General features: G+C 40.2%; 1 protein-coding gene across 6 annotated transcripts in view; it reads right to left on the bottom strand.

The window, feature by feature from the left end:
- The window catches only part of fbxo11b (F-box protein 11b), a 184,952-nt gene that overhangs the window by 72,718 nt on the left and 95,691 nt on the right, over nt 1–16,543 (bottom strand). For all 6 annotated transcript variants that reach the window (XM_069931037.1, XM_069931040.1, XM_069931038.1 and 3 more), the window contains 5 exons: nt 13,208–13,337; nt 5,498–5,581; nt 5,285–5,417; nt 3,978–4,084; nt 3,767–3,878 (listed from right to left, as the gene is read on the bottom strand). In XM_069931037.1, the coding sequence (XP_069787138.1) occupies nt 3,767–3,878; nt 3,978–4,084; nt 5,285–5,417; nt 5,498–5,581; nt 13,208–13,337 (566 nt within the window). The remainder of the gene's footprint in view (nt 1–3,766; nt 3,879–3,977; nt 4,085–5,284; nt 5,418–5,497; nt 5,582–13,207; nt 13,338–16,543) is intronic.

The raw sequence follows: 16,543 nt of genomic DNA, 5'->3' as shown, positions 1-16,543 counted from the left end.
ACTCCCCCGCCGGGGGACTTCAGGCAGCAGGTAGATGAGCTGTCAGGCAGCGGGAGGCGAGCTGTCAGACTGCTGCCCCTTTCCAGGTTCAGGAGTCGGTGTTAGCTCTGTGGCCCCTCTCCCTGCTTCAGATCTTTCAAATGGCAGAACACCTCCTGAAGCACTGCCACCCGAATGTCCCTTCGCAGACACTTGCAGCCTGGTCCGGAGCCATTTTCTCCAGGCAATTCCACCTGAAAGCGGCTAGAGGGTAGTCATGGAGGCTGCTTTTCAGATTGGAGGACTGCAACCAGTAGTACGCTGCAGGGGCTGTTGCTGGTTTCCTTGCTATTTGTCATATATAGTAATAACTTGAACAAGAATTTAGGTAGCATAATTACAGGTACACAATCCTTTATCTGGACATCTAAAATCCAGAAAGCTCCAAACACCGGCATTTTTTTCCTGGTGCTGGTACAGCGGAGGGAGAGAGAGAGAGAGACAGCAGCACGACTTGGGTGGGCAGGGGTGGGGAGGGGAGAGAGATGGCAGCGCAACTCAGGTGGGCGGTTGGGGGGGAGAGAGTCGGAGAGAGATGGCAGCGCAACTCGGGCGGGCGGGGTGAGACGGAAGCACGACTGGAAGGGGGTGGATATGGCACAATTCGGGTGGGCTTAAATCGGGGGCAGCTGGCTTTTGTTCTGAAATCCAGAAAAATCCGAAATTCGGAACACATTGTCTCCAAGGGTTCCAGATAAAGGATCGTGTACCTGTAATAAATTTGCAGATGAAATTAACATTAGTGAACAGTGAAGAAGGTTTTCTAAGTTGACAACACAATCTAGATCAGCTGATAAAGTGGATAAAGGAATGGCAAATCAAATTTATCTCAGGTAAGTGCTAAGTGATATATTCTGGAAAGCTAAACCTGGGCAGAATGCACAGTAAAAAAAAAATAAGGCCATGGGGAATTAAGCAAAATAGAAAATCCTCAGAGTGCAAGTTTATAGTTCTCTGAAAGTAGCATCCAAGGAAGACAAGGAAATGAAGAAAACTTATGACATGCTTGCCTTTATTGGATTGGACATTGAGTACAGAGGATGGGATGTTAAATTACAGCTGTATAAAACATTGGTGAGATTGTACCTGGAATATAGGATGCAGCTTGGTCACAGAACAATAAAAAGAATGCAATTAGCTCGAGGTGGCACAGAAACAATTCACAAGGAGGTTCTAGACCGATAGGTTTGAGTTTTGAGGAAAGACTGGATAGGCTGGGATTTGCTTTCCCTGGAGCAAAGGAGGATGAGATATGATCTCTTTATAGAGGAATATAAAATAGTAAGGTACATAGATAAGATGGATGGCCCCAAGGAGGGTAGTCTAAAACAGGGGCCACGGTTAAAGGGGAAAGGTTTAAAGAGGGCCCAAGAGGTGAAATTTTCACACTGAGTGGTGGGTATATGGAGCAAACTGGCAGAGGAAGGGATAGAGCCAGGCACAATTGACAATGACAATGTTTTTTTTAAAAACAATTTTGGACAGGTTCCTGGATAGGAAAGGTTTTGTGGCATATGAGCCAAAAGACAAATGGGACCAACTGAAGTTGACAACTTGGTCAGCATGGACAAGTTAGGCCAAAGGGATTGTTTCAGTGCCAGACAAAACCTACGACTCAAAGGCTACAAATGATCTGGTTTACAACTCAAAAAGAAATTCTGACTCCTCACTGATCTTTTTAGTGCAGTACCTCCATTTTAAATCAAAGGAAGTAAGTAAGAGATTTTGAAATAATAATTACCTATCTAAAGGATGCAAATAAATCAACAGCTACGACAACGCCCATGATAAGGTATGAGAAACGTGTGCTGTAAACCAGAACTCCAATTTCCTTTCTTTTCCCACCCCCCCTACGTAATCTATGATTGATGATGTTATGAAGTATGGGGTGGGGGAGTCTAGGGCAAGAAGGAAAAACTGAGCAAGAGGGCGAAAAAGATACACAATGTTCTAGCCTGAAATTATGAAAACAAGTCTGTCACTTTCACCACCAAACTTGAATAGATTTTTAATGCATCTTCAGGTAAATGGTTCACACAGACTAGAATATCTACTGTGATTTCCTCATCTCCAGACTCTAAAAAGTGCAGACAAGCAGGAAGCGAAAATCTGTGGTGTATGATCCATTGATCATGAGATCAGAGGTGGAGAGAGTGAGCAAATTTAAATTCCTGGGAGTCACTATCCCAGAGGACCTTTCTTGGACCCAACACACTAATGTCACTGTGAAGAAAGCACATCAGCGTCTCTACTTCCTCAGGAGTTTACGGAGATTCTGTATGACATTGGAAACCCTGGCAAACTTCTTGAGAAAAGTGCACTGACTGGCTGCATCAGAGCCTGGTATGGGAGCACCAACATCTCTGAGTGGAAAGCCCTGCAAAAGGTAGTGGTCACAGCCCAGAACATGACAGGAAAACTCTCCTCACCATCAAGAAATTCCACATGAAACATTGCCATTGGATAGCAGAAGCAATCGCCAAGGAACTGCACCACCTGGGACATTCTCTGTTCTCACTGCTGTCTGCCGGAAAGAGGTATATGTGCCACAAAATTCATACCACCAGATTCAGGATCAGTTGCAACCCCTCCACCATCAGACTCTCAAACAACATTCTTAATCAGAGACTCATTTAAAGACTATTACTTATTACTCAATTTCTTTTCTGTATTGCAGTCCATTTGCTTACATTTCTTTCCTTGCTTATATTTATCACTTTTTTTATACATATCTTTTGTTTTGAGCACAGTTTTTTTGCACTTCCGACAAGTAGAAATTCTATTGGCCCGCAGGAAAAGGAATCTCAGGGTTGGTTATAAGTGATGTCATGTATGTACTCTTGACAATAAATTTGAACTTTGACTTTGAATGGGTGGGATGGTGGTCGTGCATAAGAGAGGCAGAGGAATCTACTTTTTTTTTGCTGCATATGTTTCATAGTACAGCAGATGAATTTAGAAAACCTTTAGTTTTGCAAATGCTTCGTCACTAATGCTAATATTAAATTGAGAAAAATCCCTCCTAGTCAGCTAAGATACACACAGTGGACAAAAAAGATGAAGAGAATCTTGGATTACAATGAGAATAAGGCAGGCTGTATTTTCCCATATATAGCCGAGTGTGAAATTAGCAAACCAAACGATTTAAAATAAAAACTGACAATACAGGCCAGGCAGCATCTGTGCAAAGAGGAGTAGTTAACGTTTCATGTCCTTCATCAGAACTGGGAAAAAGTGAGAACATTAGCTTTATTAATAGAGAAGATGGAAGAAGGATGGAGAACATTTTCTGAATGTACTGAAAGTCAAACATGAAAAGCACCAGGAGTTGAAGAAGAAAGAAGAGACAAAAGGAGAGTGGGGCAGAAATCAGAAAAATACAGATGGGCAACTGACATATTTGTCTGTGACCCAAACCTCAACCATTTCTCTTTTCAGACAGTGCTTTGCCTGCTGAATGTTTCCAGTATGTTATTTTTATTTCAAATTTCCAACATCTACAGCTCTCAGTTTTCACATAATTGTAAACGCCAAGTGAAGCACCCAAGACAAAGTTAAAATTAAATTCAAGGTATCAGTTTGCTCATCTCACAACAGAAAATGTGCATAAATGCAAGACATTCCAAATATAAAGCCGGATTCACGCAAATACTAAATTTATTTAAAATGCTATTGGTAAAATAACACTAGTGTTCACTTGTATTAAATTGATAAAGATGCTACTGACCTGTGCAAGTGCTGCGAATGATGCAGTGATCTATTATTGGACTGCAATTCACTGTGATCTCCAAACAATGGTGTGCATTATGGTGCTGTGCTGATTTATCATCAGGATTGAACTAGAATAAAGGAATGCCATTTAACTATTTTGTCAAAAGGTTAGCAGATAAATATTAATTATTAAATTGCTTCAAACCCATACATTTCATTGAACTTACCCTAATTGTCATATATCCAACATAGGCATCCTCAGAACCTTCCATGAATACAAAGGTAGAATCCCTGGTGTTTTCAATGACAACTTTATCTGCAACTTTGCCTGGTGCTGAGAGTGCATCAAAACAAACCCAAGTTAGCTCAGAACTACTGTCCTCATAAATGACCATCATTTAACAACAGCATATCTTCTGCATTCTAAAAGGGTTGAGTTACTAAAAAACCAACTGAAAAATAAAATCACAATTTTCCATAATGCAAACTCTTTTTCTCATTGAACCCCACTTTATAAGTGGAGATGCATTCCTATGAGTATTTCTCTCAACATAAATGCATCCTCAGGTGTGCTTCTATAGGGAAAGTAATTCTGATGGTAGCTTCAACAGAACAGAAAGGGTTGTTGTTTTAATTAATCAAAAATAAATGTTCCATTGTTTGATAAAGATTCATTGTACAAGTATCAATAGAAGAGATTGCAAAGCAAATCACTCAAGTTACCTCTTGCTGTAAACTGGCAACATGTGATTATGATATCCTTGGTAAACTAGTTCAGTTTTCCACATATTCTGCATTTAGTTTTTGCATAAATTTCATGAGGAAAGCAGCAGAGTTAGTGTAGCAGTTAGCACAAATCTATTTCAATGCCAACGACCTGGGTTAAAATCCGGTGCTGTCTGTAAGGAGTTTGTACATTCTCTCCATATATGCGTGGATTTCCTCCAGGTCCTCTGGTTTCTTCACTGCCTTCAAATCGTGCAGGGGTTTAGGTTTATTGGGGTATTTGAGCGACACGGGCTCGTTGGCTGGAAGGGCCTGTTACCATGCTGTATGTCCAAATTAAAAAAATCTTTATTCTGCATCTCATTAATTTTGGCATTATGAATTATGTATGAATTATAGGTGAATTTCCACATCTATGATGTGGGTGTACTTTAAACATTTTATATATGTTATATAAATGTACATTTAGACTGACTTAGCTAATATTTATTTGCATCTTGTGCTTTTAAATTTATTTAAAACCTTTTTTTTAATTTGCTGTATATTTTAGGGATCAAATATTCTATTTAAATTGAAGAAGTCTTGCTTTTTTTCTGCTCCACTTCCTCCAGTTTCTTTCTCTCTTCCAGGCTAAGTAGTAACAAATACTTTGGATAATACTGAAAACTGATTAGGAGTTCAGTATTCTACTTTAAACAAAACCATGCAGCATGGAGAGGAATCTCAGCCTAATGTGCAAATTAATGATCTGCATTAATCAGGTTGCCAATAACACAAAAATTATATTTCTCTGCTTTGCCACAATTACCTGCACCAATCATAGTTATAGGGGATTCGATATAGATCCACTCATCAGTGTATGTACCGGAGTGTACAAAGATAAGGCCATCAAAGTGAGCTTCCTGAACACCTCCCAAGGCATCTTCAATTGTATCATAATACTATAATGAAAATAAATATAACTTAGCTCAAATATTACATGTTTTTGCAATAAAAAATCCAAGAAAGAGACCATTCTTACCAACATATTTTCTCTTCCTTTATACCTTGCAGGGTTACTGTAAAAGTGTTCTGCAAATCCAGGCTTTACATGAGCTCCTTTGTACTAAAATGGAAGGTGAAAATACAGCACACCATTAATGTATGACAGAATTTCAATTAAATGTCTGCACACTGCTCAAAACAAATATTTCCTAAAATAGTATCAACTATAATGATGATCAGCTTTTTGTCAGAACATTAAAAAAAAACAATTCATAACTTGAGGTGTTTGATATTCTTTTGGCAAAACCTTTCTATTTAGTTCATGTTTCGTCGTGTATCAGGGATCTGCTAACATTTTCCTTCTGTGTTCATCATTGATGAATAAATTAGAAGAGAGTTTCTCTGGTATTCCCAATATCTGTAAAGGTAACAGAACTCTGACATATTAAGATCAAAAAGATCAAATAACAGTCACGGAGCTAGCTGGACCTATAATGAAAATGAAATAAGAAATAACAGACTGATCATAATGTAGATAAATAACAAGACAAATAAGACCATAAGACATAGCAAAAGAAATAGGCTATTCACCCACTGAGTTTGACCCGCCATTCAATCATACAGTGATCCTTTTCCCCCACTTAGCCCCACTGCCCAGCCTTTTCCCCATAACCTTTAATGCCCTGGGTAATCAAAAGCCGATCAATCTCTCCCTTAAGTATGACAATATATAATGGAATTAGCAAATGAGTACACTCCAAAGTGTGCTGATTTACTTCATTTTAAATAATTCCTGGATCTCGCTCCACATTCCTAAACCTTGAAGAGCTGTGAACATTACAAAATCCCAGTTTTAACCAATTTGGAATGTCTTACAATTTTAAACACTGCAGACATTCAAGTTGTTCTGGTAAAATTAATGAACTGATTCATATAGCAATTAATTTTAACTCCATCTTGTGTGTTATTAACACATGGTACAGAGGATATAAATAGTTTTGCTGTAAAAACACAATGCTGGAGAAACTCAGCAGGTCAAACAGTATCCTTTATATAGCAAAGTTAAAAATACATAACTGATGTTTTGGGCTCGAGCCCTTCATCAAAGTATGGAAAAATGTTGGCAGGTGTCCAAATAAAAAAAGGGGGAGGCATATCATAGCAATGGCAGGAGGAAGTAGGTAGAGAAGGGAGGGAGGGCACAGCAGTAAGAAGGGGAGGAGTGTGGCTAAGTGAGTAAAGAGGGAAGGGGGTGGAAAGATGAGGGAAAGAAGCCGGTTAGCAGAAACCAGAAAAGTCTATGTTAATGTCAACTGACTAGAAAGTGCTCAGACAGAAAATCAGGTGGTGTTCCTCCAGTTTATGGGTGGCTTGGTGGGATAGTACACGAGGCCTTGGATAGACGTGTGCATGGGAGTGGGATACAGACTGAAATAGATGGCCACTGGGAAGTCTCTGTCACTGGTGCAGACAAAACAAAGCGAAGGTGCTCAGTGAAGCAATCTCCTAATCTGCGTCAGTGTCTCCGATGCAGAGAAGGCCACAAAGGGAGCACCGGATGCAATCCTGTGGATACACAAGTGAAGTGTTGCTTCACTTGAGAGGCCTGTTTGGGGCCCCGGACTGTGTTGAGGGAGGAGGTGTGGGCGCAAGTGTGGCACCTCCTGCAGCCACAGAAGTAGGTGCCGGTGGGAGGGGGAGCAATTGTTAGGGAAGTATGAGTGCACGAGGGAGTCACAGAAAGAGTAGTACATACAGAAGGCAGAGAGGGTGAAGATGTGTCTGGTAGTGGACATTCCACAGGATAATGTATTTCATGCAGAGGCTGCTGGGGTCGAAGGTAAGGATGAGGGGGAATCCTGTGTTTGTTGTGTCTGGGGGCAGAGGGGGCCAGGGCAGATCAGCAGGAAATGAAGGAGATGTGAGTGAAGGCTGAGTTGATAGTGGTGGAAGGGAAGCCACGTTTGTGAAAGAAGGCAGACATTTCAGAAGATCTGGACTCGAAGATCTTATCTTGGGAACAGATGCAGCTAGAGATGGAGAAATTGAGAGAAGGGAATAGAATCCTTGCAGGGGGCAAGATGTGAGGAAGTGTAGTTGTTGGAGTTGGTGGGTTTGTAATATGTGTCGGTGGAAAGCTTGTCACCCAAGATGGAGTCAGAGATCCAGAAAGTGGAGAGTATTGTCAGTGATGGACCAGGTGAGTTTGAGATCAGGGTGGAAGTTGACAGCAAAGTAAATGAAGTTGACAAGCTCATAGTGGGTGCATGAAGCAGCCCCAATGTAGTCATCAATATAACAAAGGAAGAGTTGAGGAGTCTTGCCTGTGTGGGTTTGAAGCATGGATTGCTCCACAAAGCCCACAAAAAGGCATGCATAACTGGGACCCATGCAGGTACCCATGGCTATTCCTTTGACTTGGAGAAAAGGAGATGAGTCAAAGGAAAATTTGTTTTAGAGTGAGGACAAGTTCTGGCAGGTGGAGGAGTGTGGTGGTGGAGGGTGATTAGTTGGGTCTCTGGTTCAGAAAGAAGTGAAGTGCTTTAAGACCTTTTGCATGGGAATGGAAGCATAAAGGGATTGGACAAATATTGTAAAAATTAGTGTGTTCAGTTAGGGGAATCTGAAGTAATTGAAGAGATGGAAGGCAGTGTAGATAGGGAGAGGTTGGACCAAAGGAGATAAGGCAAGATAAAACTAGTTTGGCGGGGCAAGAGCAAGTGGAAACAATGGGTTGGGGGAAGGGGGCCAGAGGTAGTGGAGTCATGATATAGAAAAGGGTGGAGATGAGAGGGTCTGAGGGTTAGGGGGTTGGGAAGAAGAGGGGAGCTCAGAAGGGGAGCTGGGACTAGAGTAAGGAGAGGTATAGGAAGATAGGGAAGGATTAGGTGTAGTGGGAGGGATGCATGAGTGGGATCCAGCAGTGAGGTCAGGGCCACAGAAGGCGACTATGCCAGAAGCCATGTAGTAATCCAGCGTGGGAAGCTCTGGAGTGAGGGTGACCAGAGCTCAGGTGAGAGTCAGCGGCTGAAGCGTTGGGACCTCCTGCAGGTAGGTGGCAGGGATCCATGGTGGAGTCAGCAGCCAAGGCATTGGAAGATCTGGTGAGTAGATTGCTGGGGCCAGGGCTCTTGTTGGGGGCTGTGGCATCAGGAGGCCACAGGTAAGTAGGCAGCCACGGCATCAAGAGCTCTGGTAAGAAGGCAGATAGGGCTAGGGTTCAAGTTGGAGCCTCAGCATCAAGATCTCCAGTAAGTAGGCAGCTGGAGCTAGGGCTGGAGTTGGCGGCCACGGCGTCGGGAGCTCCAGTGAGTCAGTGGCTGGGACCAGGGTTTGAGTTGACAACCAAGGTCTCAAGAGCTCCGGTGAGTCTTCCTTGCCCTCCGAAGGGAGATCTGTGAGACTCTCTCACTGCTCCCCACCTGTAACCCCTGCAGCTCTCAAGCTTTAGAAGATCACAAAAAAGGAACTGAAAACAGGCCATTCGGCCCATCGAGTCTGCTCCACAAATCCACCCTGAACGAAACCGTTCTCCCATCTATTTCCAAGTTCCAGCCTTTTCCCCATATCCCTTGATACCTTGACTAATTCTCTTTCTTCTTCTTTGGCTTGGCTTCGCGGACGAAGATTTATGGAGGGGTAATGTCCACATCAGCTGCAGGCTCGTTTGTGGCTGACAAGTCCGATGCGGGACAGGCAGACACACTTGCAGCGGTTGACTAATTAGATACCTATCAATCTCCCTTTTAAACTCCCCCTCAATGATCCAGCCTCCACCGCTGTATGTGACAACAAATTCCACAAATCCACAACCCTCTGGCTAAAGAAATTTCTCCTCATCTGTTTTAAATGGATACCTTCTCATTCTAAGACTGTGCCCTCTTGTCCTGGATTTGCCGACCAAGGGACACATCTAATTCACTTCTACTCTGTCCAATCCTTGCAGAAATGTTTTGATGAGATTCCCTCTCATTCTTCTATATTCCAACAAATACAGTCCAGGAGCCTCTAAATGTTCTTCGTATGTTAGCCCCTGCATTTCAGGAACAATCCTGGTAAATGTTCTCTGTACTCTCTCCAACACCATAACATCCATTCTAAGATAAGGACACCAAAACTGTACACAGTACACCAAATGACATCTCGCCAGTGCCCCATAGAGGCTCATCAACACCTCTTTACTTATATTCACTATTTCTCTTGAAACAAATGGCAACATAGCATTCACTTTCTTTACTGTCGATTCAAGATGGTGGCTACACTTTAGGTTATCCTGCACAAGGACCCCCAAGTACCTTTGCACTTCTGAATTTTCTCCCCATCCAAATAACAATCTGCCTGTTTATTTCCTCTTCCAAAGTGTACAACCGTACATTTCTCAACATTGTATCTCATCTGCCATTTCTTTGCCCATTCTACTAACCTGTTCAAGTCTCTCTGCAACCTTATGGTTTCTTCAACGCTTCCTACTCCACCATCTATCTTGGTGTTTTCTGCAAACTTGGTCACAAAACTATTCACTAAATAATCTAAATCATCAATGTACATTGTGAAAAGAGTGGCCCTAACACCAACCCCTGCGGAACACCACTAGTAACTGGCAACCAACCAGAACAGGATCCCTTTACTCCCTATCTTTGCTTTCTACCCATCAACCAATGCTCCAGCCAATCTTATATCTTCCTGTAATTCCATGGGCTCTCATCTTATTAAGCAGCCGCTTATGCTTCACCTTATCAAGGGCCTTTTGAAAATCAAAATACACAATATCCACAGCCTCTCCCTTGTCCATGCCACTTGAAATTTCCTCAAAAAATTCCATTAGATTGGTCAGGCAGGATCTTCCCTTCATGAAACCATGCTGGCTGGCTTGGACCTATCATGCCATGCACCTCAAGGTATTTCATAACCTTATCCTTGAGGATCGACTCCAATAATTTTCCAACTACCTATGTCAGACTAATAGGCCTTTAATTTCTTTTTTTTCTGCCTCCCTCTCTTATACAGCGGAACTATACCTGCGACCTTCCAATCCTCCGGAACCATGCCAGTGTATTGATTTCAAGAAAATCAATTCCAAAGCCTCCACAATTTCCAAAGCCACCTCCTTCAGAACTCGTGGGTGCACCTCATCTGGTCTGGGAGACTTATCTACTTTCACTCCATTCATCTTACTAAGCACCATCTCTGACTGTACTTAATTCTATTCCCTGAGACCTCTGACTATCAGGTATATAGCTATAGTCTTCCTCAGTAAAGACTGACACAAAATACTCATTTATCGTAGTTCCTCTGCCATCTCTTTGTTGCCCTTTATAATTTCTCCAGCATCCTTTTCAAACATGTCTCTCTTTTACTCTTTATATATTTAAAAAAAAGACTTAGTATCCTTTTGTATGTTATTTGCCAACTTTCTTTCATAATTTATCTTTTCTTTCGTAATGACTTTCTTTGTCTCTTCCATAAGTTTTTCAGTTACCCAGTCCTCTATTTTTCCTCTAATTTTTGCTTATTTGTACGTCCTCCCTTTTGCTTTTATTATAGCCTCTCTTGTTAGCCATATTTGTGCCATTTTTCCATTCATAATTTTCCCTTTTCTTGGAATATATCTATCCTACGGTTTCTTTATTTCTTGTAGAATATCATCCAATTCTGCTTTGCCATCCTCCCATCTAGTTTACTCTTCCAGTCAACTTGAGCCAGTTCCTCTCTCATACCACTGTAATTCCCTTTGTTCCGCTTAAATATTGACACACCTCATATCAACTTTTCCTTTTCAATCTTGAAACTGAACTCAATCATATTATAATCACTACTTCCTAAGGGTTCCATTACCTTTAATTCCTTAATCACCTCAGGTTAATTACACATCACCGATCCCCTGGTGGACTTATCAACAAGTTGCTCCAAAAGGACATTCTGTAGATATTCTACAAATCCTCTCTCCTGAGATCCAGACCTTCCTGACTTTCCCAATCACCTTTCATGTTAAAATCCTTCATAATTATTTTGACATTCTCCCTCCCTCTGGCACACTTTTCTATCTCCAGCTGTAGCTCGTAGTCCACTTCCTGATGCTGTTTGGGGGCCTGTATATAACTGCCAAAAAGATCCTTTTACCCATGCCATTTCTTAATTCAACCCATAAGGATTCTACCATTTCTATCTCTATGCTTCTTCTTTCTAATGATTTAATATCATTGCTTACCATCAGGGCCACGCCACCCAATTTATCTTCCTGCCTATCCTTCCTATACACTGTGTATCCTTGGGCATTCAGCTCTCAATCACACCCATCATTAAGCCATGTCTCAGTGATAGCCACAGTGTCAGGTCTTTCAATCTGTAGCTGTACTACAAGGTCATCTATTTTATTCCTAATGCTCCATGCATTTAGGCAGAGTACCCTTAGATCAGTATCAATTACCGATTTCTCTTTATTTCCATTGTGCAGCAAATTATCTTGTCCTTTCACCTACCAGTCCTTTTTGTCTTCTTTGCTGCAAATTATTTTTGACTTTGTTCTATTTTCCTCTTTCTCGACTGCAACACCATGGTTCCCTTCTACCCTAATCTCTGCACTCACATTCTGATTCTCAACCACCCCCCCCAATCCCATGCAAAATTACCATGTACTCACTCTAACTTGCTTCCACAGCCACATTGCCTCCCACCATCTTGTGCCTCATGGTTTCCTGCTCAGTTTAGCTCCCCCAGGATCTCAGGTACCTACTTTCCCTCAGCTCTCCACCCCCTTCCCTCTCTATATCACTCCTCCCCTTGCTTAATGCTGTGTCCTCCCTTCCTTCTCCACCTATTACCCTTTACTATCATGCTCCTTCCCCCTTACCCTTTTTTTAAAAATTTGGACACATGCCAACATATTTCCATACCTTGCTGAAGGGCTCACACAAGATATGATGATTATGTATTTTTATGTTTGCTATATAACAGACACTGTTTGACCTATTCAGTTTCTCCAGCATTGTGTTTTTACTTCAACCATGGTGTCCGCAGACCTTCAAGTTTTGCTTCTGAATATTTTTGCTCCTCTATAAATGTTCTTATTTCTGCTCCACTCTCATTCAGTCTTTCCTCTCTGTGGCATATTCTGTTCATCATCTCTTCTGTAGTGCTTTTTAATTTGATTTTCATTCCATTCAGGTTACTAATCTAGCTTGCTAGGTTCATATTCTTGGGAGTAATATAGAGAAATGCAGGCTGCTTTATCATCCCCATTGTAATCCATCATTCTCCTTGTCTTTGCTTAGATCTTGTCCTTTGCAGGTCTTGGTTGAATAGAAATGGGTAAGGATTCTCTCTCAATTTTTTTAAATTTTAGCAATAGGATGAGTATTAACAAAGCTAAAAGTAATTTGCTATTCTACTAAATTTAATAAAAACAGAACACTAGAAATATTGATGCCACACAATATTTCACTGATCAATAATTCAAAAAATGTGCTTATTAACTTGTGTGCTTATTCTTTCACCTTGATAAACTGAATTCACAACGGCATTACATAAACTGAAAAAAATTATCTACTCTTGCCTGAATTCAAGCATTTCTCCTTCACAAAACACTCAATACACAATGAACATTTTGGACCTATGATTATTCAGTGATGTCAAGATGGAGTTAACCTAGTTCTGCTCTCAAATAAAAGGAAAAATGTTCCAAATGTCAATTGAAAAACAACTCTCAAATTTTCTCAAAAAAAATTCAGAGGTATTCATAATGCCTTACCAACTGTTGAAAGCTTTCTTTCCATGGATTTGGATGTTCACATTCTTCAGGATGAATTTGATAAAATTTGCCTGGCTCTGGGTGCATCATTGGTTTGGTGTACTCAAACACCTCCATATATAACCGTTTCCTGGAAAGATAATTAGTCTATATTCTATACTTCAAGTATGACAACATTTGAAATATATCTCAAAACATAGCCAAGAAATGGAGCAAACCATGAACTTCTAGTAAACTGGATGATATTACAATTACTTTCAGGCCCAAGTATCACTAGATCATCCATCAAAGTACTTGTGTGCAAGTTCTATCCAACATGTTCATCATAGTTTCCACATTTTTCAGCAAAACTCAATTCATTTGGTACATGTAGCCCTTGGCATAACATACATGATGGATGGTATCCCAATTCCAACAGGCAAAAAACAGACAGGGTGGAAACCAAAATACTCATCAGCAAAATACTCTCTGCAAACCATGCACAAGAGTGGCAGGGTTGGGCCAAAGAGTCACATCTTTCAACTTCAACCTCTTCATAAAATATATGGATATCAAATTCACTTCTCACAATCCAAGCATCTACAATCCATATTCAAGTATAAATCTTCAAACTCGCTCCTAAATGTGCAGAAAACACTTTGAATATCCCCACCTTCCAATGGATGCCAACATTAACCACTTATAAGTGCTAAAGAATCATGGCAAGGCTACTGAAAGGCAACCAAGGACAGAGACCATAGAACATTACAACACAGGCAACAGCAAACTAGTGAATTTAAATTGATGAATCAGCCAAATAAATCTAGATTCACAGGCTAATAAGAATATTAATATCCAATTTTGACGTGACCGACTTACTCTTTGTTTTGCATAGCTTTTTCCGACTGAATAGACAAATTCATAAAAATGCTTCTAAAGATACTGTTTTCACTCAGTCTGGCCTAGAACTGATTTTGGGTTTGCAGTAATGCAGTAGGACAGAGGGATCTGGGAATACAGATAACATAATTCCTTGAAAGTGGCATCATGGAGAGCTTTTGGCATATTGGCCTGTATAAAATCAGTATTGAGTATAGGAGTTGGGATGTTATGATATAGTTGTATAAGACATTGGTGAGGCCAAATTTGGAGTATTGTGTGTAGTTTTTGGTCACCTAACTACAGGAAATGTATCAATAAAATAGAAAGAATGCAGGGAAGATTTACTAGGAGATTGCCCAGACTTCAGGAACTGAGTTACAAAAAAAGGTTAAACAGGTTAGGAATTTATTCTTGGAGTGCAGAAGAATGAGAGCAGATTTGACAGAGGTTTACAAAATTATGAGGGGGATTGACAGAGTAAATGTAGATATGCTTTTTCCACTGAGAATAAGTGAGATACAGATCAGAGGACATGAGTTAAGAATGAAAGGGGAAAAATTTAGGGGGACAGTGGTGGGGGTGTGAAGTGGTGAATGCAGGCTTAATTTTAACATTTAAGAGGAATTTGGACAGGTACTTGGATGGGAGAGGTATGGAGGACTATGGACTAGGTCCAGGTCAGTGGGACTAGGTCAAAAAAAGGTTCAGCACAGACTAGAAGGGCCAAAGAGGCCTGTTTCTGTTCTGTAGTGTTCTATGGTTCCATTTGACTGATTTTTTTAAAACCACCCTCCAATATTGTTCACCAATTAATTCAATGAATATCATAACTGTTTAATACTACATTTAGGATCTCTGAAACTCAATGAATCACCAGGACATAATGCTATGTAACCCAAGCTATTAAAGAAGAGGACATACCAAAGACTGAAAATTTTGCAATCCAAATACAATGCAGACTGCTGCAAACAGGGGAATAATTAGCACAGTGACTTTGGTTAAAATGCAACAAAGCTTAGACTAAACTTGGGAAATCCTAACGTTGATAGGAGGCAGATTATTGGGAGTAAAATATGAGACATAACATTATTGGCCATTTATAAAAATATACATGTCAAATTCCATCATTATTTGTCAAAATATTAACTGACCAACTCAATCAAATATTAAGGCAACAGGATGGGTTGGATGGTGGCAGACATAAAAAGCCTAAATGGAATTTTGCATGACCTCTTATTGAGAACAAGTCACTCCATTCCCACCACATCTAAATGAGATGAAGCCCTGCAAAAAGCTTCCCAAAATGCTCAAACAGAAATTTAGCAGTTTGCCCAACAATTGCTTTTATTTGTTACTTTGTCTCCTGCTACAAACAAATGTTAAATCTTTCATCGCCAAATCCCTATGATGAAAAACAATACACTTGAAGCAAGTACAAATTCTACCTTTCCGTTAAATGATTATGTTTTTGAATTGCTGAAGATTGCCACATGCTCTCTCAATTCCTAAATATTTAGATCTATTCCTGCCTAAAAAACACAGCAACCTCCCATGTGAGTACTTTTTCTCTCCCAACCACAGTTCTTTCCTCTCCCAATGGACACTTCCTCCATTTCAGAGAGAAGAAAAAGGATTCGTACACAGCATTTGAAAATTCACAACCATATTACTTATGAATCCTAAAACAAATTATAGACTTAATTTAAAATCAATTGTATATCTAATCATCTCATAAATTAAGGTCACTCTAATTCTAAAAATGATTTGGCAAAAACAAAATAAAAATCAATAGATTCTGATGAAATGATACAGAGATTAATAACTTCATAACATTTATAGCTTACCAAGTAGTGAAGCTATTAACTGTATCCACAAGGGTTGAACTACAGAAACCTCATTTGGCTATTTCTCAAAAATACTTTATTACTAATAAAATCAGTATTACTCAATTTTTCACCCACTAGACGTCACAAGAAAACTTTGCGAAGAGCACATGAACAGTGGAGTAAAAATTGGGTTTTAAAAGACTGGACCCAAAGCATGAGAACATTTGAACAACTTTTGCTTATTATAGCTGATAGTTGTAATTACTTTACTTTATGTCTAAACCAGTAGAAATGTCAAGGGAATGCAACCAAAACCAATTCACTGAAAAATGCCTCACCCATCAAGAGAGTCAGTTAGACTGAACTCCATCTATATTATGTGCAAGTTTACTGATGCCAGCTAAGCATAGTTGGCCTGATCAGTCCAGTTGGATTGGACCTATCAACGCTGTCTAATAAAGTAACTTAATTCTGAATGAAAACAGAGAAGATAATCAAATGGTGGAAACTTGCATAATCTTACAGTTTTCTTTAATATACAGGTATACCTGCTTTACAAAACTAGAGCACTGGTTTGAAACCTTTTGTAAGCTGAAATGGTGTAAAGCGAAGACACATTCACTACTATTGAAGGCTATTTTCATAAAAG

This window comes from Narcine bancroftii, chromosome 4, assembly GCF_036971445.1.
Source record: "Narcine bancroftii isolate sNarBan1 chromosome 4, sNarBan1.hap1, whole genome shotgun sequence".
Lineage (NCBI taxonomy): Eukaryota > Metazoa > Chordata > Chondrichthyes > Torpediniformes > Narcinidae > Narcine > Narcine bancroftii.
Note: the sequence above shows the minus strand (reverse complement) of the source record. Positions and strands in the feature narration are given on the sequence as shown.